Below are 25,765 nucleotides of genomic sequence, written 5' to 3' on the forward strand. Positions count from 1 at the left end.
TTTTTTGTAGTGATGAGATCTCCCTATGTTGCCCAGGGTGTTCTCAAACTCCTGGATGCAAGCAATCCTTCTGCCTTAGGCTCCCAAAGTATTGGGATTATAGGCGTGTAATTGCCTGCTGGGAGGCAAGTCCCTTACACTGCGCTCTGTCATTCCCTCCTTCCTGCCTCAATCTTTTTTTGTTTTTCCTTGAGACAGAGTCTTGCATTGTCGCCTGGACTGGAGTGATCTTGGCTCACTGCGATTTTCCCCTCCCGGGTTCAAACCATTCTTCTGCCTCAGCCTCCTGAGTAGCTGGGATTACAGGTGCCCGCCACCACCCCTGGCTAATTTTTTGTATTTTTAGTAGAGATGGGGTTTCACTATGTTGGCCAGGCTGGTCTCCAACTCCTACCTCGTGATCTGCCCACCTCGGCCTCCCAAAGTGCTGGGATTATGGGCATGAGCCACCGTGCCCAGCCCTTTCTGCCTCAACTTTGCACCTTTTCTTCAGCGAGTCACCCTGGGCTAAGATACAGACTTTCAGTTTGGACAATTATTTTTCTTGGCCTCAGTTTCCTCTTTGGTTACAGGGATAGTAACTACGTCATGCAGATGTGCCTGGGAGAATGGGGTGAAAAGAATACAGGAAGCACCTTGTCTACAGTGGGCCGGTTACTTGTTTTTCCTTCTTTCTGAGCTGCAGGGAAGGGGGTTCTAATGCCAAGGCTTAGTAAGGAAGGTTCCCAGGAACAGAACAACCCCCTCTCTCAGTCCCAAGCCTCCCATGGACTGTGCTCCTTCTCTTCAGGCCTTCCCTTCTCCCTCTGATTAAGCCTTCAACACTTGGTGGGACTCTGCGCAGGGACACAATTTCGTACTCTTAATCCCAAAGGAGATAAAGGCTGGGAAATCTAGGGAAGGAATGTGAAGCCTGTTGGAAAAAGTCCTTTTAAAAGCAGCAAGAAGTGACCTTGTCTCCCTTCTTCCATTCCCCTGGGGCTTGTGAACAGCCTTCAGTATGCAAGTTGGAGTAAGAGCTTCAGAAAGACTGGCTGTGAGGGTTTGGAGAGAGGTTTGAGAAAGCAGCTCAGAGACTCACAGAGTCACACCAAGAGCTTAGCTAATCAGCACCGGAGGAAGACAAATGTCCTTGGTCTGGTGGGACAGCTTTGTGAGGCTTGGAGCACGCAGCCTACCGAGGTGAGTTCAATGCCAGCCCTGCAAGCTGGGAGGTAGAGAGGCCAAACCAAATTGGAAAAAATGACAAAACCCCTATGTACTTTCTAGAACAGTACATACCAGCTAGGAAGTAGTACCCCAAGGTCAGTTCCTTAGCTTTTGACTTATTCTAATGTAGGGCCTCCATTTTTAATAAACTCGCCAGGTGATTCTTAGCCGGAGATTTGAGGCCCGCAATTTAAGAAACTGCTTCTGAGACTGCAGAGACATCCTCAGGGCTGGAAGTTCTTTCTTGACCCGACCAGACTGTCTTCTGCTGTGAAACTAGTTTGGTCTGATTCTGCTGGCTTCTCTGCAGATTACACTCATCAGGGGTTGGCTTGGCGCCTCCTGGGCAGTGGGGCAAGGGTAATCATAGTAACCTAGGTGAAGTCCCTGGGGAAAACTGTGACCGTGGGCCGCTGACAGTTAGAACTCCCTCGGCCCATGGTAAGCTCTTTAAGTTCGGGTTCTGACCTAAAAGTTTGGCCAAAGCCAAAGTGCAGAGCAGGGCACGCTAGGGCGGGTCAATCCTTCAGAGCCGCGGTTGGGCTGGAGCGCGGGGCTGCAACGGTTGGAGCGACCGGCTCGGGTTCCTACGCCTCCAGCACAAGGCAACTGCCCACTGGAGGTGGGAGGGGCGGGGCCGGGGGCGGGGCCTGAGCCGAGGAACGCGGGCTAGTGGTTGCCACGGTAACGCGTCAACACCAAGGCCTTGGAGGCGCCCGGGCGGCGACAGAGGTCCGGAGTCAGGGCGTGTGGCTGAGGACATGGTGAGGGAGAACCTCAGATGGGGCCTCTTGTGTCCTGAATTGTGTGGGGGCTCTGAGTGGGGAAAGTGGGGGCCTAGGGGAGGGCAGAGTTGGGTCTAAGGGTCGGGAAGGCCCAGGAGTAAGAACACCTCTAGAAGAAGCAAGGAAGATCATGAGGTGGGGTCAGAAGGGGAATTAGGGATAGCGTCGATAGTGTTTGGAAATGTGGAGCGCGCTGAGCGGAGCAGTTGGAGAGAAAGGGATGTCCCAACCCTCTCCCCGATGCCATCAGACCGGAGCCTCAGTGGACCAAAGACTGTGGATGTGGTGTGGGAAAAAACACGGGTGAGGAGGCCAGATAATGGGTAGTGGTACCTGTTTTGCCACTAACTAGCAAGATGACTGTGGATAAGTCATCTAATGTGCCCGAGCCTCAGGTTTTTCTCCTGTTAGCAGGGCTTCCTGTCCCTCAGTAGATAGTCAATAAATATTTGGCAGTGAATGAATGAGTGACTGAATGAATGAATGAATGAATGGGTGAGTGAGTGAGGAGTGTCTCAGGTTTGCAAGGCCCGGGAGAGAGACTGGGACAGGCCTGTCAGCCTGGGTTTCACTGGAATGGGGAGGACCGTCAGGGTCCTGAAGGTTGAGAAGGCCAGCAAGGCCTGGGAGGAACCATGAAGGGGATGCCTGGGCTTCAGTGTGTTGGTCCCAGAAGGGAGAAGAAGGGCAGAGGATAAGTGTTGGAGTCTTGGGTTATTGGAACTGACCTAGAATGTCTGGGGCACAACAGGTGGCAAAGGTTGCTACTTGGGTATACTTGTGGACAAACTTCAGGCCCAGAGGCTGCATTGCTTTTCTGGGGCTCAGTGGACCTCAGAAGAGTTTTGTTAATTATTAAACAAACCTTCAACAAAGAGCAGTTCCTGACTTTCGAGGACTCCCTGCAGTGTTGTAATTGGGGTGGGGGGGATCCCTTTTCACTTATGTATTCTATTTGATTCAGTGTCCCATCTTCTCTCAGCACCTTACAAACCCAGTAGCGTATGTATGTACGTGAGCACCTACTGTCATGCCTGGTGTCTAAGGGCATATGGTAAATGTTAGTTCCCCTTTTGTCCTCTTTTAAAAATTTCCTATTTCCAAGCTCTCACAGGTCATAAGTTGCACCTGGGCAAGACTCGGGGACTTCAGAGCACCCAGATCGGGGATTCCCCATCCAGGAGCCACTCAGGGCAGGGGTTTGACTCACTGACTGAGCCCCTTTGAAATTCCTGGGACAGGACTGGGCATATGGACACTTTTGAGAAGCAGTGGGTCTAAGTTAGTGATCTCTGGTAGGCCAGGTATGTGTGTTTGTGTACATTTGGTGCTACTCAATAGGTTTGGAGAATATTTAAAGGTGTGAGAAGAGATAGTAAGGGTGGTGAAGCTCACAATTAGGCAGACTTCCAGAACTCTTATAAAAATAATGATTAAAATCCTCCAGAAGGAGAGATGGGGACCTCAGTACTGACTAGGATGTTATCTTCTGGTAGCATCCTACAGATGGCCAACTTGGTCCCACTTGAAGAAAGAGGATAATTGCGTGGATCACTCAGAGTAAAAGGCAAGGGGTCTGGTTCATGGGACTCTCCCTTACTTGGTAACTAAAGTCTTCAGAAAGGGAAGTAGAACCAGGCCAAGGGTTTGAAGCCTGAATTTGCCAGCCTGCGGTGACTCTGTGCAAAAAAAGAACTAGATCTCAGAATGGGTAAGACATCTAGGAAAAGACATATCTTTCCTGAACATATCAACTCGTTCAGTTGATGGGTGTTGAAGTTACATCAGGGAAACTCCATACTGACCTATTCTAGCCCCATTCCAGCTTCGTCTTGCTGGATTTGAGTGAAACATCCCGGATCCCGGAATATATAATGCTATTTTTTTTTTAAAGGGTTGTACTCTCTTGCTTTCAGAGTGGGGGCACCAGGCCCGTTGCTATGCTTTGTTTTCAAGTAAAAAATAGTTTTTTTTTTTTTCTGGTCATAAAAATAGCTGTCTACTCATTGTAGGAAATTATTCAATAAAGAAACATTTAAGATGGTAAAGCTTACCTGACATACTGTTAAACATTTTTTTGAACATGCTTTCAGTAATACATTCTGGGCACATACCTGCCATTCAAACATCTTTACAAGAATACTTCTACATTTGTTTTTCTTTTTGAGATGGAGTCACTTAGGCTGGAGGGCAGTGGCGCGATCTTGGCTCACTGCAACCTCTGCCTCCCGGGTTCAAGCGATTCTCCTGCCTCAGCCTCCCAAGTAGCTGGGATTTCAGCCTCCCGAGTAGCTGGGATTACAGGCACATGCCACTATGCCTGGCTAATTTTTGTATTTTTTTGTAGAGACGGGGGCTTCACTATGTTGGACAGGCTGGTCTCGAACTCCTGACCTCAGGTGATCCACCCACCTTGGCCTCCCAAAGTACTGGGATTACAGGCATGAGCCACCATGCCTGGCCAAGAATACTTATATTTCTTTTTCTTTCTTTATTATTATTATTTTTTTGAGATAATATCTTGCTCTGTCACCCAGGCTGGAGTGCAGTGGCTCAACCTTGGCTCACTGCAACCTCTGCCTCCCGGGATCAAGCTATCCTTCTGCCTCAGCCTCCCAAGTAGCTGGGACTACAGGTATACGCCACCACACCTGGCTAATTTTCATACTTTTATAGAGATGGGGTTTTGCCATGTTGCCCAGGCTGGTCTTGAACTCCTGAGTTCATTCGATCCACCCGCCTTATCTTCCCCAAATGCTGAGATTATAGGTATGAGCCATGGCACCCAGCCTTATGTGTTTCTTACAGTCTGTTTTCTTTACAACTTAACGTGTTATGGAGATCATCCTGTATCAATGTCTGCAAATCAAAATCATTATTTGTTTGATCAGCAAATCTTTCTGCATCAGAGTCTCTCATAGAGCTCCTAGCTGTGGCTGAATTCTTGTGCTCCAGGAGTTGGAAGGCTTATGAAGAGAGGGGGAGTCAGCTGAGTCACCAAGACGAAAATATCAAAGCAGGGCTGGCATCTTTATCTGTCCCCAGTCCTCATTTTCCCCAGACCCCCTGCCTTCTCAGCTGCCTTCCCTTCAAGAGCTGTCTCCCCACAAGCAGGACTGGATATGCTTCTCCTTATGCACAGTTCAGCTTCTTGGCAATATTTATTTGGTCATGCAAAGAAGAAAACCAGCCCGTCACCTCCTAAAAGAACTTCTTCACTATTGCCTCTGGCCCAGAGAGATCCAACTTTACGTTTATGCTTGGTTCTCCATTTTTTTCTAGTATGTTTACACAGTGACCTCTGTAATCCTTGTTACCCTTGGCAAAACTGTTTATTCTAACGCTGGTGTAAGGCTGTGGCTTCAAAGTCAGCATTTTCCAAATGAGGTTTTCTCAACCACCCAACCCTAGAGTTCAGAGCTTCCCTCTGTCCTGCTCAGTGGCCACTTTTCTGTGGTCATCTGTTTTTCTTCCTCTGTTCTGGCTCAGGCAGTCCTTGCTGTGACTTCCTCTTGACATGGGTACCAAGGGCATAGGAAACAGGAGATGCAGGCTCAGCCCTGGAGGAACCTGCAGTCTGGCGGACACTTCAGCACAAGGGAAAACCTGTTGGAGTCCTTGAAAAGAGACAGGAAAACAAATGGAAAACAATAATACTTTCCATCTGTATTCCAAAGCCCTTTCGCATACGTTATTATCCACAGTGGAGACCACATACGTGATCTGGAAAACATGGAATGGCGGAGTGACTTGGAGTCAGGCAGGCATATTCCAGAAAAGTATCCATCTCAATCTGGTCTGCAGTCCTGTCCTTGAGAGGTCATCTTTCTTCATCAAATGCACGTTGCTATATTGTTCCTAGTATGTGCCAGGCACTGCGCCTTTTCCCTTAATTACATGCAAAACTCATGATCCAAAGCCTTCCACCTTTTCCAGTTATTCCAAATGCTTAGCCTCAATCCCACCTACTGAAGTTTCTATTCATTTCCTCTTATTCTATTTTTGGTGGAAAGGGGAGCTGTAGCTCACCACCTACCATATAATAACCCTTTAGAGGCTGTTATTAGGCATCCTTGGGGCTGCTATTTTTACCTTTTAATAAATCCAAGCTTCTCTGCTCTACTGTATTGGGGCTGGCTGAGGCTGTAGAGGGAGACTCCCTGTGTTAGCCTTTTGCTGGCTGTGCCAGGCAGTGAGGGAAATGCACATATAGCAGTGTTCAATGTACAGCACAGAGACAGCTGGAAAATAATTGTGCAATTGAGTGTGAAAACCTGATACAGGTGTAACAGGCACTGGGATGTCTGGTTGGTAATGACAGATCAGAGAGAGCTTTCAGAACACTGTCCAGGGCTTAGTGACCTGGAATGCATGGTATATTTCCCTGTCTACCCTGTTCCCTTGACAGCTGCTGATTCCCAGTCTTGGGAATGTGTCTGGCCCATTCCTTCAAGGTAACCCAGTTTAGAGAGATGTGGGGCATATGGGCTTCTCCAAAGTGAGGTTTGAGTCAGCTTTATCATAAGCCTGGAGTCATCCAGTAGTCCTTGTAGATACTACCTTTTCAAGATAGACGTCTACTCTTGGGACTGAGCTGAAGCTGCCTGTCCTTTGGGAATGGAGGTTGTGTTAATCAGATTCTTAGTTACAAGCGACAGAACCAGAATTCCAATTTAAGTAAAAGAGAATGTGTTAAGAGGGTTTTGGAGAGCTCAAAAATAGGAACAAAGGAAGGTTCTGCAGCTGGAATCAAGACCACGATCAAAATCTAGAACTGATCTGGCAAGGACCCTGATGCACTGTTGTATCCCCAAAACTTCCAACTCTGTACATAGGGTGCTGCTGCTGGCATCGTTATCAGTGTTGTCCAGACACTGGGTCTGACTGCCAGTTCTGTTTGGGTCAGAAAGGTTTTCCTTGTTCTGCCTTTTGGTTCACTAGTTCCCTAGTCATTGTCAGTCCAGGGCCATCTCACTGGGTAAGCCTAGGTCCCTTGGGCAGGCTGAGAAGGTGAATATTTGATGTTTTCAGCTTCTGTAGTTGGAGATGAGCACTATCTCCCACAACTCATTAGATGGGGAATTTGCCAAAATAGGAAGTTAGTAGGGGGCTAAAAAATGACTAAGGCACACTAAAAGGGTCTTGGGAGAGAAACAGCCAAATAGTGGATATTATGAACTGGTTTGCTTGATTGTAGCTAGTAATCATTTATCATTCACCACTGCCTCAAGTTTATTGGGCATCAGCCACATGCCAAGCAGTGGGTGAGGCGCTTTTCCATATCCTGTGCTCCCACCATAACCTTGTAAGATTGTGGAGATATGAAGGAGGTCAAACAGTGGTATCATTTGTGAGAAAGACTTGAAGCACAAGCTGAAAAGACTGGAGGCAAAGGGGACACTGTGCATGTCTGGAGAGGCAAGTCCAAATTGCCCCACGAGAGGTTGTCCTCTTGGGAAACTGGTACTAGTCTGATAATGAGAAACTGTTGCTTCTCTCCTCCTGCCATTCCTGCTTCTTTTATCTTTACTTCCATCCTATGTGGCTGACTTGGCCTTCAGCTTCGGGGACTATGGAATTGCTTTTTAAAAAACCGCAAAAAACAAAGCAGTTTTGTTTTTAATTGACACATAATTATTGTACACATTTATGGGGTACAGTGTGATGTTTTGATACATGTATGTACATTGTATAATGATCAAATCAGGGTAATTAGCATATCCATTACCTAAAACACTTGTCATTTCTTTGCGGTGAGAACACTCAAAATTCTCTCTTCTAGATAGTTTGAAATATACAATATAAATAATATACATTATTGTATACATGTATATTAATATATATTATTGTATACATGTATATTAATATACATGTATATATAGTAATATATATTATATACATGTATATAATATACATTTATATATAGTTATATATTATTATATACATGTATATTAATATACATTTATATATAGTAATATACATTATTAACTCTAGTCATTCTATTGTGCTATCAAATACTAGATCTTACCATCTCATTTAATCTTATAACATTTATATTTCTCAAAATCCTCTCCTCTAGATATTGTGTATCTCTTTTGAGATATACAGTACATTATTATCAACTATAGTGGCCTTTCTGTGCAATAGAGCACCAGAACTTATTCCTTCTATCTAACGGTAACTGTGCACTCATTGATCAACCTCTCCCCATGCCCCTCCCCTTCCTCTCTTCAGCCTCTGGTAACCACCATTCTACTCTCTACTTCTATGAGATCAACTGTTTTACAGAAATGCTCCTTTGTGCAGAGCTCTCTTTTTGCAGAGACCCCCCTGCTCTGTAGGGATGCTCTCCATCTGTTACTCTTTGTCCCCTACGGTTCAGAGTTTACACAGCCGCTTTCCCTAACTGTTTCTTTTTCACATGCCCACCCACTCCCCCAGCATGGGCTGGTGAATTGTTGACTGCTCAGGACCTGGATGCCACTCAGTACTGATGACCCAAACTTTCTGCCTCTTCCTGCAGCCACTAAGCACAGCTGGCATCCTGAGCTCCTCTTCTGCCGCTTCCAACAGGTCAAGGAATAAGGCTCGCTATCGGACCAAAGCCGTGAGCTCTGAAGTGGATGAGAGCCTCTTTGGAGATATCAAGGTAATCTTCAACAAGTCCCTTCAAGTCAATGCCACCTGCAGGCAGAAGCCCAAAAATGTAGCTCAGGGCAAAGCTTCTGCTGAGTAACCTTGCTCTCATAGGTAGCTCTCAGACTGAAGACAAAGGGGAATTCTGAGACCTGAGTTGCAGAGCTTTGGGATCTAGTGGGGCCTATTTCAACAGGGACACCCGGCTTCTTCCACCCCAGAGTCTCTCATGTCTTCACAGTGTTTAAAATCTGTTGTAATGTCAAAAGGGAGGCTCAGCTGCAGAGAGTGCAATAGTTGCAGTTGAGCTCCATGATGGAACCGCTGGAGGGCTGATGGGCTAAGCTTGCAGACAAGAGCAACATCTTCCCCCTCCATCCAAGGATAATAGCATCAGAGTACAACACAAAACCATCCTCCTTTCTCAGTTGCTCAACTAAAACAATTATTTAGCTTTGGGAAATGAGCAGGTCTTTATTTGCAAGTGTTGTCTAGACCAGGAGGTTGACAACTCCTTTAGTCTGGATAAAGAGAGCTAGATAATAGAGCTTTGACTGATTTTGGTACACATGGAGTTTAGTAGGTGAGAAGGAAGAGAGGGAAGGAGAAAAAGAGAATGAGACATGGAGATAAGGGCAGTGAGAGTTTAAGAGAAGGGGAAAAGGGAAAGAGAGACACCAATAGTGATCTGAATCCCTCTGCCAGTGGGGAAGGTGGGGAGAGGAGAGTTGGTGTTGCTCTTCAACATCTTCATTGTGAATTGAAGAGGACTCTCCAGAGGGATCAAGATAGGCTTCTTAATCCATTTAGAAGACTCTCACTCTGCAGCAGTTTTCCTGTTGGTAAGGGAAAGGATCAACAGATGCATTTATTTATTTATTTATTTATTTATTTATTTATTTATTTATTTTTAAGACAGGGTTTCACTCCTGTCACCCAGGCTGCAGTGCAATGGTACAATCTTGGCTCACTGCCACCTCCGCTTCCCAGGCTCAAGTGATTCTCCTGCCTCAGCCTCCCAAGTAGTTGGGACTACAGGTGCACACCACCATGCCTGGCTAATTTTTGTATTTTTTGTAAAGACAGGGTTTCATGGTGTTCCCCACACTGGTATTGAACTCCTAAGCTCAAGCAATCTGCCTGCCTTGACCTCCCAAAGTGCTGGCATTACAGGTGTGAGTCACCCCACCTGGCCGAAATGCAATTTCACTTACAGACATTTGTGTTGTTGTTGCTGTTGTTGTGGGTACATGTGGAGTTTTCTAGTCAAAGCAAAGAGAGATTTGGAATTGGCTGAGTTCTCCAGGAGCAGTCACGCTGGCTGGCAAAAGGTGGTTATCAGAAAAATGCTTGTCCCTTGCCCAGTTTCTTTGGCCTCATTGGTGGGTAAGAGTTCAGGAAGTCTCTCAACAGGCAGTAGAGGGCAGAGGTGGCCTGTGGCATGACTGAGTTGTGCCCACGTGAAAGCAGAGATGGGCACCAGGTGGCAGCAGCACACAGGGGACTGTGAGTGCAAAGTGAGGTAGGACAAGCGGGGCCATCCCCCTGCCTCTGGTCAGGATCACAGTGGCTGCATTAATGACACATCCTTTCCTGTGTTTAGACATTTTCTGAAACAGGTGATTTCATTTTCTTGTTATCTAACTCCTTCAGGTTGGAGAATTTTGAAAAACAAAAACAAAACAAAAAAAACACAGTCTGTGTTCTTGCTGAATTCTAACTCACTGACCTCAGCACCAACTCAATGAGCTGGTAGAGAACTACCCATAGATCTTAAGGGTAGGCCTCTGCAGGTCATTTAGCAATTTCTATCTCCCTCAATATGGCTTTTTGCGGGGGTTAAAGTAATTTAATTGTAAGAAAGAATTTAAAATGACCAAGGTCAAAGACTGTAAGAGTCTGTAACAAATTATATTGCTTCAAACCCACTGTGTGGTCCTAGAGAGATAATTATTTCTTCTTTCGTAAAGGAAAATCTTTCATGGAGAGAGGAAAACCTAGAGACCAGAAATTTGCTTTCATTCCTGATGACTTTAGACTAGGTATAGACACACACTAGTGACCGCCACTCTTTACTATCCCTACCGTTCTGCAAGGAATATCTGTGCAAGAACAAGAGACTTGTTCTCTGAAAAGCTGGTCAGGACCCAGCACGGTGGCTCACGCCTGTAATCCCAGCACTTTGGGAGGCCCAGGTGGACGGATCACCTGAGGTCAGGAGATTGAGACCAGCCTGGCCAACATGGAGAAACCCCATCTCTTCTAAAAACACAAAAATTAGCCAGGTGTGGTAGTGGTTGTCTGTAATCCCAGCTACTCGGGAGACTGAGGCAGGAGAATTGCTTGAACTCGGGAGGCAGTGGTTGTAGTGAGCCAAGATTGTGCCACTACACTCTAGCCTGAGTGACAGAGCAAGACTCCATCTCAAAAGAAAAAAAGAAAAGAAAAAAAAAGAAAAGAAAAGAAAAGAAAAGCTGGTCAGTATAGAACACATCCAGCCATGCTCAGATATAGGGCATCACGCTGGTCTATCCTTGAAGTTAGGACTGACCAGCAGGAAGTGGGGGTGACAAGCTTCTAAGCTATTCTTTCTGAACTCATAGTCCCCAGCCCAGGGCCAGAGTGACAGCCCCATTGTGCTGCTCCGAGATAAGCATACCCTTCAAAAAACTCTCACTGCTTTGGGCTTGGATCGAAAGCCAGAGACCATCCAGCTCATCACCCGGGACATGGTCCGAGAGCTCATGTAAGTACACAGTCCCCTGTCCTTCTTTGCCCAGTCCCTATCCTTTTGCTAAGGATCTTTGCAAGGAGATGGATAAACCCACCTGGTTTCATTCTGTCTGTCCAATCCCCACTTCTTTCCTATTCATTTTCCCCTTTTTGTTTGATAGTTCATTCTTTCTTCTCCGTCCTGGCCTCTCTTGTTTCTCCCATTGTATCTATTATTGCCACTGTCCTTTATTCTCAGCTTCATTCTCCTTCCTTACTTCTGGCTGGCTGTGTGAGCTAAGGGACTGGTAGAGGGGAGGTGCTTAGTGAGTCCTCTCTAAGTCCCCATTAGTGCCCTCCCTAAAGAGAAGTGATCCAGATGAGTCACTTCCTTTCGGCTGCATTAAGAATCTGAAGCAAAGGGAAACTGACCAGATGCCTCATTAGACCCCTGGCTTCCTCCCAGACTCTAAAGCCGTAAGAGGAAATTCACAGGGGCTCCTTGGTTTCCTTTGGGATTAGCTCAGCCCCGCTTCCTGACTAGAGCTGCCCCCAGGCTTGAGCCCCTCCTGTGGGGCTTAGGCCTAGCTCAACCATGTGTCATGAGCCAACACTGCTCGGTGGTTTAGCTCTTGTGTTAGTGCTTCACCCTTTACAACCGTTCTCCCTGCCCTGGCTCCACTCACTAAAAACCCTAATTCCCAGAAAATGCTACCTGTGTCACAGCTGGGGAAGCACATCTGGGACACACCCTGGGAGCTGTGTTGGACTGCGGTCCCTTACTGACCATGTCTGGTCAGCCCTGGCATCAAGTGGCCAGATGTGGCTAGAGCCCTGCAGCCACTCCTGGAGCTGGAGGAAGGGCTCCTTCTTGGAGCCATCTGGTCCTGAAAACACGTCAGAGGACAAGTGGCTGGTTATTTTTCAGGGCTGCTGAAAGTAGTATGAACTGCTGTCTTAGATTCAGATCACTGCTGGTCACTCCAGATCCTAGGCTGTTTAGGGCCACACTGCTTCGTGAAACACAAGATCTTGGCTAAGCTGCAAATCCACTCACTCATTCTGTCCATCTCCTGGACCACCCTCCCCCAACACACACACACTAGTTTTATTAGATGAGGTTTCACTTCCTGTCTCAGACCATCTGTCTTATTGGCATGTACCTGCCTCACCCAGAAGCAGCTTTCTTCTCACCTCCCCAGCTACTCCCTCCCCCATCTTTAATGTATGTCATTTGCTTGTAATCATTATAATTAGCGATTGGTTTGTTGAATGCGTTGGATAGCTAGAAAGGAGAGGTCTATAGACGTCTCTGGCTATTGTTGATCATAGATTTTAATTAATATTTAGGGTTCAAAGCTTCTCTCTAGGCTGGATAGGCAGGGAAGCTTAGGTTTCTAACTAGCATCTACATCAACCTTGTCTGGCGTCCTCTTGCCCTTTTTATGTCATCCTTGAGGAATAATCTGTTTTTAAAGTTTAATTCAACAGCTTTGTTTTGAATTCTCACTCTGTGGCAAGCGCTATGCCAGAGACTAGGCTACCAATGTGGTTAAGACAGAGTTTGTGTCCTGAAGGAGCTCATAAAGGAAACAGAGCCTGCATGATTGGCTGTGATACAGGCAGTAAGAACAGAGTGCAGTGGGGGCTCAGAGGAGGAGGTGATCTATTGGGTCTTGGTGGGTGGAGGGGCAGAGTGGGCACATGTGGACATGATGGGGGGTGGGTCTCAGCTGCACAGAGAAGGTAACATATGAGTTGGACCTTATAGAAAAAGGACTTAAAATGTCTCTTTTTAGCCTGCAGTGCTACCTGACCCCCACCTTGGAACCTCTACTCCCCATGGACCCATGGCACACTTGCCGTCTCTTCTGCCACTGGAGAAGTCCACTGGCATGATGGAGAGAGGGGAAAAGAGCAGAGAAGCCTAAAGTGTGGTGCCGAGAACTTTCCCTCTCACCTCCCTAAATCTGTTCATTCTTGTGTCAGTGTTCCCACAGAGGATCCCTCCGGGGAATCCCTAATCATCAGCCCTGAGGAGTTTCAGCGAATCAAATGGGCATCCCATGTCCTGACCAGAGAAGAACTTGAGGCCAGGGACCAGGCCTTCAAGAAGGAGAAGGAAGCCATCATGGTAGTTAACCTCCCTAAGCCTTTGCCTCTGCAGATGGGTGGCAGAATCAAAATGTACTGAGGAACTCTCATTAGGGGTCCCTGAAATGAGGCACAAATTACGTACTTAAGAAATATTGCAGAAAGGAGACCAAAGAGCAACACCTGAGATGAGAGGTGGGAGCAACTGGGGCCAAGGGGAGGGCTGAGAATGAAGCCAGGCTGTGGAACTTCTTGGTTCTGATGTCATCACTAGCCGAGGCAAAATTGTACTGGGTCACCTGTGATAGCCAGGCTAGCACCCAGGGCACAGAGCGCATGAAATAATCCCCCACTGATCCAGACTGGTCTCCCTTAGGATGCAGTGATGACACGAAAGAAGATCATGAAACAGAAGGAGATGGTGTGGAACAACAACAAGAAGCTCAGTGATCTGGAGGAGGTAGCCAAGGAACGGGCCCAGAACCTCCTGCAGAGAGCCAACAAGCTGCGGATGGAGCAGGAGGAGGAGCTCAAGGACATGAGCAAGGTGGGCTCTTCATCTCTCCCTTCCCTCTGAGCGCTCACTGCCATCCTGCCTCCCTCCTCTTATTCCCACACTGGACAAGGTCAGGGACTGGTGGGGGTGTGGGCAGGGGAGGGGCAGCAGGAGAGCTGCACCTGCTGTGGTAGTTGCAGTGATCACAGTGAGGACTGGCTCTGCCACCTGCTTGCTGTGTGATCTTGGGCAAGTCACTTGCCCTCCCTGAGCCTCACTTTCTTCATTTGTAACTTGAGGGTGGTAAAACTGCTTTGTGGAATCATTGGCAGGATGAAATAAGCTAATAGATGGGAGAGGCTTTGTGGGCTGTGGATTGGTAAATTAAATGTGAAGTGTTACTTTTATTTTCATCCTGTTAGTTCAGTTCTGGCCACGTATGGTGGTCGAGGCAATTGGATGCTTTTGGAGTACCTAAAGCTCTTCATTTGGCTGAGAGCATAAAGACCAGAGGCTCATTTGAATTCTGTTGTAACTCATTTGCACGTGGTTCATTTCCTTACCAAACGAAAAGTGCTGATTCCCCAATCCCTGCACCTCTGATTTCTGTCTCTCAGGTAAATCTTCTCTACGTTTGCCTCCTTTAATTTTCTAAAGTTTTACTTTTGGGTTCTTATGGATGGGCCCATGGCTTTTCATCCCTTTTGTGTCATGTTGGGCTCTTCCAGCTTAAAAATCTTGTGGCCTGGCCTCTGCAAGAGTGTCTTAGCTCCCCTGAGGAGAACAAGGGGTCCAACCTGGAGTTCATGGGTCTCTAAGTGGAACAATGGACCTCTGAAGTTTTATAGAAATTTTGTGTGTATATCTGTAAGTGAATTTGATGGAGGAGAGGGCCTACTGCTTTCATCATATTTCCAAAGGGTGACCCATTACCACCAAAACCCTACGATGTAGCTCCCTGAAAGATGCTATTCCAGGCCCCTCCTTGCACAGACCATGGCACCTAGCAGGAGGCCAGTAAATCTTTGAGCTCAACTGTATTCAGGGGAAAGGTAAATATAAGAACATTCTTATTTCCCCGGACTTGTGAGCAGTCATGCACACCTCCGGCATGCTCAGCAGTATAGCATTGTGTTCCCATTTCTTCCCCTTAAACTTACATATCCCTAGGCCTAGTGACACAGTTTAATCCCCACTCTCCAGATTATCCTCAATGCTAAGTGCCATGCCATTCGGGATGCCCAAATCCTGGAGAAGCAGCAGATCCAAAAAGAACTGGACACAGAGGAGAAGCGGTTGGATCAGATGATGGAAGTGGAGCGGCAGAAATCCATTCAAAGGCAGGAGGAACTGGACAGGAAGAGGAGGGAGGAAAGAATTAGGTAAAGATATGGTTTTGGCATCTCCCTCTCTAAGCTATTTCCATGTATCTTTAGGTCCATGTAGCCTAGCAAAGAGGGAAAAAATGCAAAATGGTCATTATTGTCATCTACTTATCTTAAAACTTCACTAAGTGATACACAGAATCACAGAACCTTTTTTTTTTTTTTTTTTTTTGAGAGGGAGTCTCACTCTGTCACCCAGGCTGGAGTGTAGTGGCATAATCTTGGCTCACTGTAATCTCCACCTCCTGGGTTCAAGTGATTCTTCTACTTCAGCCTCCCAAGTAGCTGGGATTACAGGCACGCACAACAACACCCGGCTAATTTTTGTATTTAGTAGAGATGGGGTTTCACCATGTTACCCAGGCTGATCTCAAACTTCTGACCTCAAGTGATCAGCCGGCCTCAGCCTCCCAAAGTGCTGGCATTACAGGCGTGAGCCTGGCCGGAATCACAGAACTTTTAAAAGCTTATTTCCCAAATCTTGGGAGACACTTCACAGTCTGGCTGCAATCTCGTTTCTTACCCCTACCTGCCATCTACTTTCTGCTTTTTCCCAGGACCCCAACATGCCAGGCCATGTCACAAGTTCTTAATTTTTTGTTGTTTTCTCTTTTTTTGAATACCCTCCTCTCCTTTTCCTCCTGGAAAATGCTGTCTCCTTCCCTTTATACATAGCTTTGCTGTCACCTCCCTCATGTCACCAGGCAGGCTTAGTGGCTCCCTTCTCTGCGCCCATCACTCTGTGTTTATACTCCAGCACCCTACTCTTGTGCTCTTGTGCTGTGGCTCTCTGACCCTCCTAGATGCTACGCTCATTGGGGACAGGTCCTATCGTTTCAATTTCTGTAGCTTCTGAGCCTAGTAGAGTGTTTGGCCTGTAATAGGTGCTTAATTCATGTTAGGATGAATCAATTCAGTCTCCCCTTCATTTTGTGCTGAAAAGGACAAGTCCCAGAGCAAGTAAATTATAGAATAATAGTGTCCTAGATTTAGAACGCCAACCATTCAATACATGAATTACCTCTATAAATAATCCTTGTACCACACTGAATGGCAGTTTTATCTCCCCAGCTGTATCCTATTCTCTGGAACCATTCATCTCTGTACCTGGTATACTATACCTGGTACATTCACCTCTGTACTTCTGGTAGGTACCTGGTGTACTATAGTAGGTTCCCAGTAAAAGGTTATTTAGTGGCTAAGTGGCTGTCCATCTTCTGCATAAACAGCTCCAGTAAAGGAAAAATCTGTCTCATTAGGCAACAGTAATGATTTGAGCTGGTCCTTATATTGAGGCCAAACTTGTTTTCATGTAACCCTTTACTCTTTACTCCGGTTTACTTCATCTGGAGTCATGAAGCCATTCGAGCACTCCATCTGAATGTGGCTCTCATACTCTTTTCCCTCGATCCTTATCCCAATCTGTGTCTTCTCCCATTCTTCCAGCCTTTACTCATATGTCATGGGGTCTATGCTTCCAAGTTTGTTGACACCCCATTAACACATAGGGAATCACTGGCAACACTGCTTATAGACCCTGGGTTTTTTGGTTGTTGTTGTTGTTTGTTTTTTGTTTGTTTGTTTGTTTGGCTTTTTACTATTCAGCTAGCTTCCTATGATTACTCTGGGAAGATTTGGGAGGTGGTAGGATTTCAGAAACTCTATACTGGAAGGTAGAAAGTGTTTTATCAAGTGGGGTGCCCCTCTTGGGCAAACAAATAAAGAAGGAGAATCTCAGGAAAAGTGAGCCCTGGAACCAGGAGCTCAGGAGAAAGGAGGCTAACCCTTGAGGTCCTTCCTGGTTTAAGGACTTTGGTCTGGGCTCATGAAGCATATCCATGTTTAAGGGGCACTTGCCAATTGTTTCTGTGACCCCACCCACCTTGGGGGTTGTTTAGATGGAGGTTGGACTCTGGGAGATGTGGATCCTGGGTTTCTAAGACACTGTGGCACTGTTCTCTCCAAGAGGAAGGCGGCAAATTGTGGAACAGATGGAAAAGAACCAGGAGGAGCGATCACTGCTTGCTGAGCAGCGGGAGCAGGAGAAGGAGCAGATGCTGGAGTATATGGAACAGCTCCAAGAGGAAGATCTAAAGGTAACAGGCCAGACAGACAATGCCACGTTTCACCACCAGCAGCATCAAAACCCTTCAAGACTCTGGGGTTTCAGGGTGTTGAATGATTTTCTGCCAGGCACATGCTCATTTCACAACATCATCACCATCAACTTTTTATTGCCATGTTAAATATTTATTTCACCATGGTGTCATGCTGGGGGATGAGCAGTGATTTGGATAGATATTGTCCCTCCCTTCCAGGGACTTGGGATCCGAGGCTGACAAATCATTGTGAATAGACACATAAAGGAAATATATGGCTGCATGCCTTGCATAAGTAAATAGGGATGTTTTATGGTCTTCCCTCAATCACCTAGGGATATTATATACTTTGTAGATGAACAGTAGCAATATCTGAGTTCCAGTCTCCCTGCTGTTACTTCACTCAAAGTACATAGCATCCCATTGTCATTAATTGTGTGGTGAAGCCAAACCTTTTCTTCCTGTTAGTCCAAATAAAATTAGTAGGCGTATTTATTGCAAAAGAAATGATGACATACCTGCCCAAACTAAGAAGACTTAAAATGTCCTCTTCTATGTGCCTTTTCTGGGATGTAACAATGTATAAAACCCTCTAGCACAGTGAGGGACATGGCAGGCACTTGGATAATTTTTTTTTCCTCAATTTTTTATTTTGAAAATTTTGCACACACAGACAGAAAAGTTGAAAAAAATGTATCACACCCATAAACTCTTCACCTAGATTTAATGATTGTTAATCATTTATCTTAGTTGCTTGTTTCTTTCTAGGGGTGTGTGTGTGTGTGTGTGTGTGTATATATATATATTTATTTTTTTATTGTTAAACTATTTGAAAGTAAGTTGCAGATATCTTGACACTCTGCCACTAAACGCTTCAGCCTGCAGCTCTAAAGAACACGGACACTCTCTTACATGACAATACCATTATCACCTCCTCCATAAAAAACTTGAATTCAGTGATTCCATAATGTCATTTAATAGTTAATGCACATTCATATTCCCCAATTGTTCCAAATACGTTTTTCTGGCTTTCTTGTTTCCAAACTAGACGTTAATCAAGGTTTGCACATTGCAAACCTTGCAAATTGTTGAGTCTCTTTAGTTTGTTTTGATCTAGAAGAGTTCCCCCATTCATTCATTCATTCATTTCTTCATTCTTTTTTTTTTTTTTTTTTTTTTGAGACAGAGTCTCGCTCTGTCTCCCAGGCTGGAGTGCAGTGGCCAGATCTCAGCTCACTGCAAGCTCCGCCTCCCGGGTTCACGCCATTCTCCTGCCTCAGCCTCCCGAGTACTGGGACTACAGGCGCCCGCCACCTCACCCGGCTAGTTTTTTGTATTTTTTAGTAGAGACAGGGTTTCACCGGGTTAGCCAGGATGGTCTCGATCTCCCGACCTCGTGATCTGCCCGTCTCGGCCTCCCAAAGTGCTGGGATTACAGGCTTGAGCCACCGCGCCCGGCCCTCTTCATTCATTTTTATAACACTGATATTTTGAAGCAGCTAGGCCAGTTGCCTTTAAGAATATCTCACATTCTGAATTTGTTTGATTGCCTCCTCATGGTGCCATTTAACTCGTGGAACACATATTCTTTTACGATTCTCTCCCTCCCCTGTGTTTATGAATTGTCAAGTTGTCATCAGCTAGTGCATTTGGTGGTGGTGAGTGACAGGGGGACGTGAAGAGTCCTGCAGGTGGGCAGACTTGTAATTATGAAGCCTTCTCACCACACCTGCAGTGTGAGGAGCTGCTAGAGAAGAGGAATGAAGATCACCTGAGTAGCTGGGGAAACTGAAGGGGCACACAGCCCTGTGAACTGCATGAGAAGGAGAATAGCAGAGTGAAGACAATGAGAGACCTGCCCAAGTTACTCCATTTCCTGGCTCAGGGGAGAGAGAATGGGAAAGGGCCAAGAAGGAAAGTTATGGGGCAAATATGCAGGGTAGAGAGCAAGAAGTGAGGGCGGGAAAATCCAACTAGATGTGGGGAGTGGGAATTGGTGGACTCACTGAGGAAGTTCTAGGAGTCCATGAGTCAGCACCATTACGTTGATGTTGTGTCATTATCCTTTTAATGTCCTTCCAACAGGCACTCCTTGAGTCTCCAGGAAGTATTATTGGGCAATTTTAGCGTAGAAACCTGTGCCTTCCCAGCTTTAGACCTACCGTATCATCTCATGGTGGTACTAAGGGCAACGTTTCCCACCTTGCTAGCAAACGGGAAAAGAGTGAAGGGAGTTTATCTGGGGTTGCTTTGGAAAGGCTTCAAAAGAAATAGGGAAAGTCCTCTGGTGTCTTGGAAATGAAATGAACCAACAAAAACAACAATCCAAAAAGTAAATAAATAGGGAAAGAAGTAAATACATAATTGCATGTATGTCATACATCAGATATCAACAGCATCTTTAGCTTTGAGGGCCAGTGAGATTAAATGATGTCTGGGATACAAATAGCATGCGTAAAATCAGTGAGAAGCAGTTAGAAAGGAAAGGAAGAAGGGGAGAAGGGGGAAAGGGAGTGTGAGAGTTGGAGGAGCAGAAAGGGAAAAGTGGAGTGTGCAAAGAAATGAGTATAGTGAGAGAGAGAGGGAATGTCTGTGACTCATGCACCACATGGACCTCAGAGGCAGACAGTTGCCGTACCGCTCCGGTTCGGAAGGCTTCCTGAAGGAAGGAGCCCTGAACTGGGCAGTGAGCCAAGCTGGCAGAGAGCCAGCTCTAGAGGAAGACACACAGGGAGAGTTACCTTGGTTGGACTTATCAGGGCAGCAGCTGGGCTGAGGAAGAGCTGGAAGGCCAGGGAGGGATTTAGTCTTTGGAGAAACAGAGGGAGCTGGAAACAGTGTGGGAGGTGGGGTGAGGTAATCAATAGAAGAACTTAAGGAGTCTGAGATTGATTGGAGGGGATTGAGGGGCCAGCTGTTCCCCTAATTCCAATGCACCTCTGCACCTGAGAATGTGCTTGGCTCAGAAGTGGTCTGATCATTGAGAGACATTGAAGGCTCAAGGCTGGGAAAGGCAGGGGGATCCTTCCTTAAAAAGGACCTTGTTCACATTAGTACTCTGATCTCCGTCAAATGTTTCTCTGCGTCTAAGAACTTTTTTTCTTTTCTTTCTCACATGCCTCTCACTTTGGTCCTACCTTCTCTGCCTCATTTAGCAATGGGTTATCGAATATTTGCTATTTTCCTTGCATTGGGCTACATGTTTTTGGGGAAGAGAGGATGTGTGACACAAGGTCCCTTGTCCTGTAACTGGGGCAGAGCGAACACATATGAAATGAGTGGGGACCTGCAAGGCAGTGTATGATCACCTTACAAGAGGTGTGGCGCCACCTGAAGTGCAGAGGGAATTTAGAAATGGAGAGAGAACTGAAAGTTGAGGCAATCAAGCAAGATTTCCAGAGAAGGTTGATACTTTAATTTACACAGAACAGGTTTCAAAATTTTAGCTCTGGAGATTATAAGCTGTGTGGCCGGTGGGGAAGTCACTTCAATGCTGGGCTGCACTTTCTTTATTGGAGCAAGAGAGATAATGAGGCCTACCTTTTAGGATTTTTGCACATATTTAGGTATTAGAGATAGTCTGTGTACAATGCTCAAGAAATAGAGAGTACTCAGTTAGGGCAATAGGTATTATTTCAGTCGTCACTATTGACTGGAGAGTGAAAGTTGGGTTTAAATGGGAGAGGGAAATTGAAGGCAGGAGGAAGCACCGTGAGCAAAGCCACAGGGGTGGGATTTAGCAAAACATGTGAGAGGCAATTCCATGGAACTTTAAGAGCTTCTGCTTCCTGAAAATATAGAGATCAATAGCATCAGGGGCTGCCACAAAGTCAAGTTGGATGAAGACTGTAAAGAGGCCATTTGGTTGAAGAGAGCATTGATGACCCTTGAAAAAACAGCTTTAACAAAGGATAGTTGTGGACGCTAGACTGCAGGCAATGCATTTGTCCCCCGTCCCCGCCCCCGCCATCTGTGTCTCTCTATCTCTGGATGCCAGTGGCTTCTCGTCTTACCTCTTTGTACTCTGAGGCTTTCTTTTTTTTGCGGGCAGGACATGGAACAAAGGCAGCAGCAAAAACTGAAGATGCAAGCTGAGATTAAGCGCATCAATGATGAAAACCAGAAACAGAAAGCAGAGTTGCTGGCTCAGGAGAAGCTGGCGGACCAGATGGTGATGGAGTTCACCAAGAAGAAGATGGTAGGGACTAGGTTTCTGGGACCTTTGGCTAGGAATGGAATGTCTGTCACAGGGAGAGGAGGGCCGAGAACTGAGAGAACTTCAGTGGAAGGCAGCCGCACCTTCATTCTACGATGCACATCCTTAGTTCAAGGGCCTGGCTTCTTTGTCTCTTCATCTTAGCCAGGCCACTTGTTTATTAACAGAGACAGCCTAGAAAGGACACCCAAATTAGCTTTATCCTCATTAACACCTTTGATTAGAAGTTGGGATGAGGCCCATGTGCAGGCAGAAAAGAAAACTAAAACCATTGGTGAAAGTAGGTTTTTTTGTGGATTTGTCACTACTTGCATAATTATACCCCCGGTAATCACGAGTCAGAGGTTACATAAATTTCTTGTGCAAATGCCTATATTGGGCATCCTGTATTGGGTGCTAGACTCAGAAAATAGTCTTCCCCTGTCTCCCACCAAAGAACCTATAAGACAGAGCAAATGCACAGTGGAGGAGAGAACCATACCAACAGACAGTTGCAGATTATTGTAGCTCATGAATGTGTCAGTTCATTCTGGGGAAAAGTTGAGTAATAAAATGATTGGGATCTATGGGGTTTGGAGAGTAGAAGGCGGCTTTTAAGAGTAGTTTAGATAAAGTGAACGTGGATTTATAGAAAAAGAGGAGGAAGTACTCAAAGTGGCAGGAAAGTTATTAAATTCTTCATGTGTTGGTCTTGTCTGCCCTGCTAGTTTTGAAATTCCATGACAGAAGCACATTATACTTCTCTATGCTCCTCTATAGTAGTGATTTTTAAAGAAGGCCAAGAGGAGGGCATGAGTATAATTTGAATGGCATATTTGGTACACCTATATGTTCTGAATACAAACCACAGAAAATGAAGCTCAGCTAAGCTCACTTATTGGCTTTAGTATTCTTATTGGATGCTGGGGACACTCTATGCAAGCAACAGAGTGAGAATGCAGGGTTGGGGACGTAGATGATTCCTACATAATAACAACCACATAACTATCATTTAGTGAGCACCTAGTCTGTGCATGGGCTCTGTGCTAACATGTATTATCTCTTTTAATCTTTACAATAATCCTGTGAAATAGTCATTGATGATTCAAAATATACTGGATCCTTCAATATGTGTCCAGTCAGACTAGGCTGAAAATACCTAGAATAATGCTATACCATTGGAACTCAACCACTATTTTCCCAAGTGGATGAAGGTGGGGATAATGAGCTAATTCTGTGTAGGAGTTAGTGCACATATTTTCTGGCTGCAGCAGAGAGTTTGTAGTGGACATAATAAGAAATGAGGGTGGTGAGATGGAGAGCTAAGAGCAGTTGTTGGGGTGTCTTGGACCTTGAGTGGAACTGGAAGGGTGGAATGTTAAGGAGTCGCCATGAATTTCTAAGCAAGAGAGGAGTATATCTTATCTTTATCATGGAAAGGTGTAGCTGGGAGAGGCAGGAGACTGGCCACAGGATCAGGCACTTGGGCATGTCCACAGTCCACCGTAAGTATCTACATATATCACAAGCCCTTACCGACCTCATGGTGGTATTTATTCTTGCAGCCAGGGCTGCCCCTGCAGAGCTAAAAGCAGAGATTGGTTGTAGAAACACCCAGAGTTCCCTGTCCTGCTATCTAGGGCAGGGTGGACAGAGGAAGCAGCTTGGCAACAGCCCTGTACAACTTACAGGGACAACTCACTGGCTTCACAGAAATCTGGTCAGGTAAAATGAGGGCCAAGGAAGTTTTATTTATTTATTTTTTTTAGATGGAGTCTTGCTCTGTCACTAGGCTGGAGTGCAGTGGTGCCATCTCCGCTCCCTGTAACCGCTGCTTCCCACCTCAAGTGATTCTCCTGCCTCAGTCTCTGGAGTAGCTGGGACTACAGACATGCGCCACCATGCTCAGCTAATTTTTGTATTTTTAGTAGAGACGCAGTTTCACCATGTTGGCCCCAACTGGTTTGATCTCTTTACCTCGTGATCTGCCTGCCTCAGCCTCCCAAAGTGCTGGGATTACTTACAGGTGTGAGCCACCATGCTGGGCTGGGAGGATTCTTTATTAAGGTCACATTTCCCTCCAACCTGCACCATTCATCTTATGATGGCTTAAGGATGGCCGTTGGGAAGCTGGGCTTGGGAAGCTTTTAAGGATATGTGTGTTTTTTCAGAGAGGTGGAAAGGGAGCTAATTTTGATGGTTCATTCTTTAAGTATCTGGTAACCACTGTGGGACTGCCCAAAGCATGGTTGGCTCTTTGCCCAGGCACTAATGAGATAATCTCCACCTGCTGTACTTTACAAGACAGGCAAAGAACCACAGTTGTTTCTTGGCCCAGTAGCCTTGCAACTTGAAAATTGTCTATGACATAGTGGAAGGAGTGTGAAAGCCAGGGTCAGGGTACCTGTGTTCAAATCCTGTTAGGTAGTTTACTTCCTGTGCAATCTTGGGCAAGACCCTTGATCTTTCTGAGCATCAGTTTCCTCGTCTATAATATCTGTCTCATGAAATGTTGTGAGGCCTCTCCAGGATAACACATAGGACAGTGTTTTGTAAACAATAAAGCATTTTATAAATGTTAATTGTTTTTATGTTCATGCATTGCTAAATTCATTTTACCTTATTTATTTATTTATTTATTTATTTTGAGACAAGGTCTTGCTCTGTTGCCCAGGGGAATGCAGTAATGCAATCATGATTCACTGCATCCTCGACTTCCTAGGTTCAAAAATCCTCCTACCTCAGCTTCCCGAGTAGCTGGGACTATAGGCACATGCCACCATGCCTGGCTAATTTTTAGATTTCTAGTACAGACAGAGTTTTTCTCTGTGGCCTAGGCTGGTCTTGAACTCCTGGGCTCAAGCAGTCCTCCTGCCTCAGCCTCCCAAAGTGCTGGGATTATAGGCATGAGTCATGGTGCCTGGCCTCATTTTGTCCTATTTTAAAAGGAGTCAGGAAGTGGTAGGGGGGATATTGGAAAGTCTGTTGTAGGGGTTTTGTTTCACTCTGCAAGGCTGGGGCAATGGCAATTGTTCTACAAGGTCTTTCCTTCCGGCAGGCTCGAGAAGCAGAGTTTGAGGCTGAGCAGGAGAGAATCCGGAGGGAGAAAGAGAAGGAGATCGCCCGCCTGAGGGCCATGCAGGAGAAGGCCCAGGATTACCAGGCAGAACAGGTACCTGCTTAGTCTCGACTTCCCTCTACTTTTCCCACTCCCTTGCCTGTCCATCCCTTTGATAGCCTGTAGAATGGCCTCGAGGGTGGAGATGTGGAGGAAAGGATGCAAGTTACTTAGACTTCAGTAGTCTGAGAAGGAAAGGGTGGGTCTGCTCCCAAAGCCTGTGTCAGCAGGGATTGGGCAGTGCAGCATGTGCTTAAGGTTCAAGAGAAAGTTTTTCACTGCTCCATAAAGAAGAACTTTCTACCTTAACCAACCAATGAAATGTGTCACCAGGGGAAACTGTGGTATCTCCATCATTAGCAGTTTTTAAAATTAGAAGTGATTTCAAGACTGCCTGGAGATGTCTGAGGTACAGGGAAAGAACTGGGATGAGTGGGTTGGAAGGACAAGATGACCCCTCAGGTTATCTTCTAACTCAAAAGTTTGATGACAGGATTCCACTTATCCTTTCCTAGAATAACTAGCTGCCAGAGAAATTCATGGTGCTTTTCAAAGCAGACTGTCAGAGTCTGTAAGTAGGTGTCTTCTTAAAGGCACTTGGTCTGTACTTCCAGCTATATTGTGCCCTCACCGGTCCCCTGCCAACTTTCCCAGGATGCCTTGCGGGCCAAGCGCAACCAGGAGGTTGCAGACAGAGAGTGGCGCAGAAAGGAAAAGGAAAATGCGCAGAAGAAGATGGAAACAGAGGCCGAGCTGCGGAAAAGTCGGCTCGAACAGGTGGCTTTCAAGGAGCATGCTCTGGCTGTTCAGGTGCAACGGGATCGAGATGAGTTCGAGAGGATTCTTCGGTAGGAGGGGCCTGGGAACCTTGGATTCCTTTCCTTGTACTGTAGCGGGGATGGTCCATAATGGATAGAGAGAAGCTTTCTGGCATGTTAACAGATGCTCGTCCATCTTGTCTGGGTTGGTGGGATCATTATAACTAGATGGACGATTGAAACTTTTAAAAAATCACTTGAGCCAAGAATTTTGTGAT

At 46.0% G+C, this 25,765-nt stretch overlaps 1 protein-coding gene across 2 annotated transcripts in view; it reads left to right on the plus strand.

The window, feature by feature from the left end:
• Window positions 1-1,023: 1,023 nt before the first annotated feature.
• CFAP45 (cilia and flagella associated protein 45) overlaps window positions 1,024-25,765 on the plus strand; it is a 29,083-nt gene continuing 4,341 nt past the window's right edge. Inside the window, exons 1-10 of one of the 2 annotated variants that reach the window (XM_045399418.2) lie at window positions 1,024-1,182; window positions 8,518-8,643; window positions 11,234-11,376; window positions 13,332-13,476; window positions 13,813-13,983; window positions 15,136-15,314; window positions 17,284-17,413; window positions 21,468-21,614; window positions 24,670-24,783; window positions 25,384-25,577. In XM_045399418.2, the coding sequence (XP_045255353.1) occupies window positions 11,360-11,376; window positions 13,332-13,476; window positions 13,813-13,983; window positions 15,136-15,314; window positions 17,284-17,413; window positions 21,468-21,614; window positions 24,670-24,783; window positions 25,384-25,577 (1,097 nt within the window). In that variant the 5' untranslated portion in view covers window positions 1,024-1,182; window positions 8,518-8,643; window positions 11,234-11,359. Of the gene's footprint in view, window positions 1,183-1,900; window positions 1,974-8,517; window positions 8,644-11,233; window positions 11,377-13,331; window positions 13,477-13,812; window positions 13,984-15,135; window positions 15,315-17,283; window positions 17,414-21,467; window positions 21,615-24,669; window positions 24,784-25,383; window positions 25,578-25,765 lie in introns of those variants that run through there. The other variant, XM_005541298.4, reaches the window with a different exon arrangement.

Source organism: Macaca fascicularis, chromosome 1, assembly GCF_037993035.2.
Source record: "Macaca fascicularis isolate 582-1 chromosome 1, T2T-MFA8v1.1".
In the NCBI taxonomy this organism is placed as follows: domain Eukaryota; kingdom Metazoa; phylum Chordata; class Mammalia; order Primates; family Cercopithecidae; genus Macaca; species Macaca fascicularis.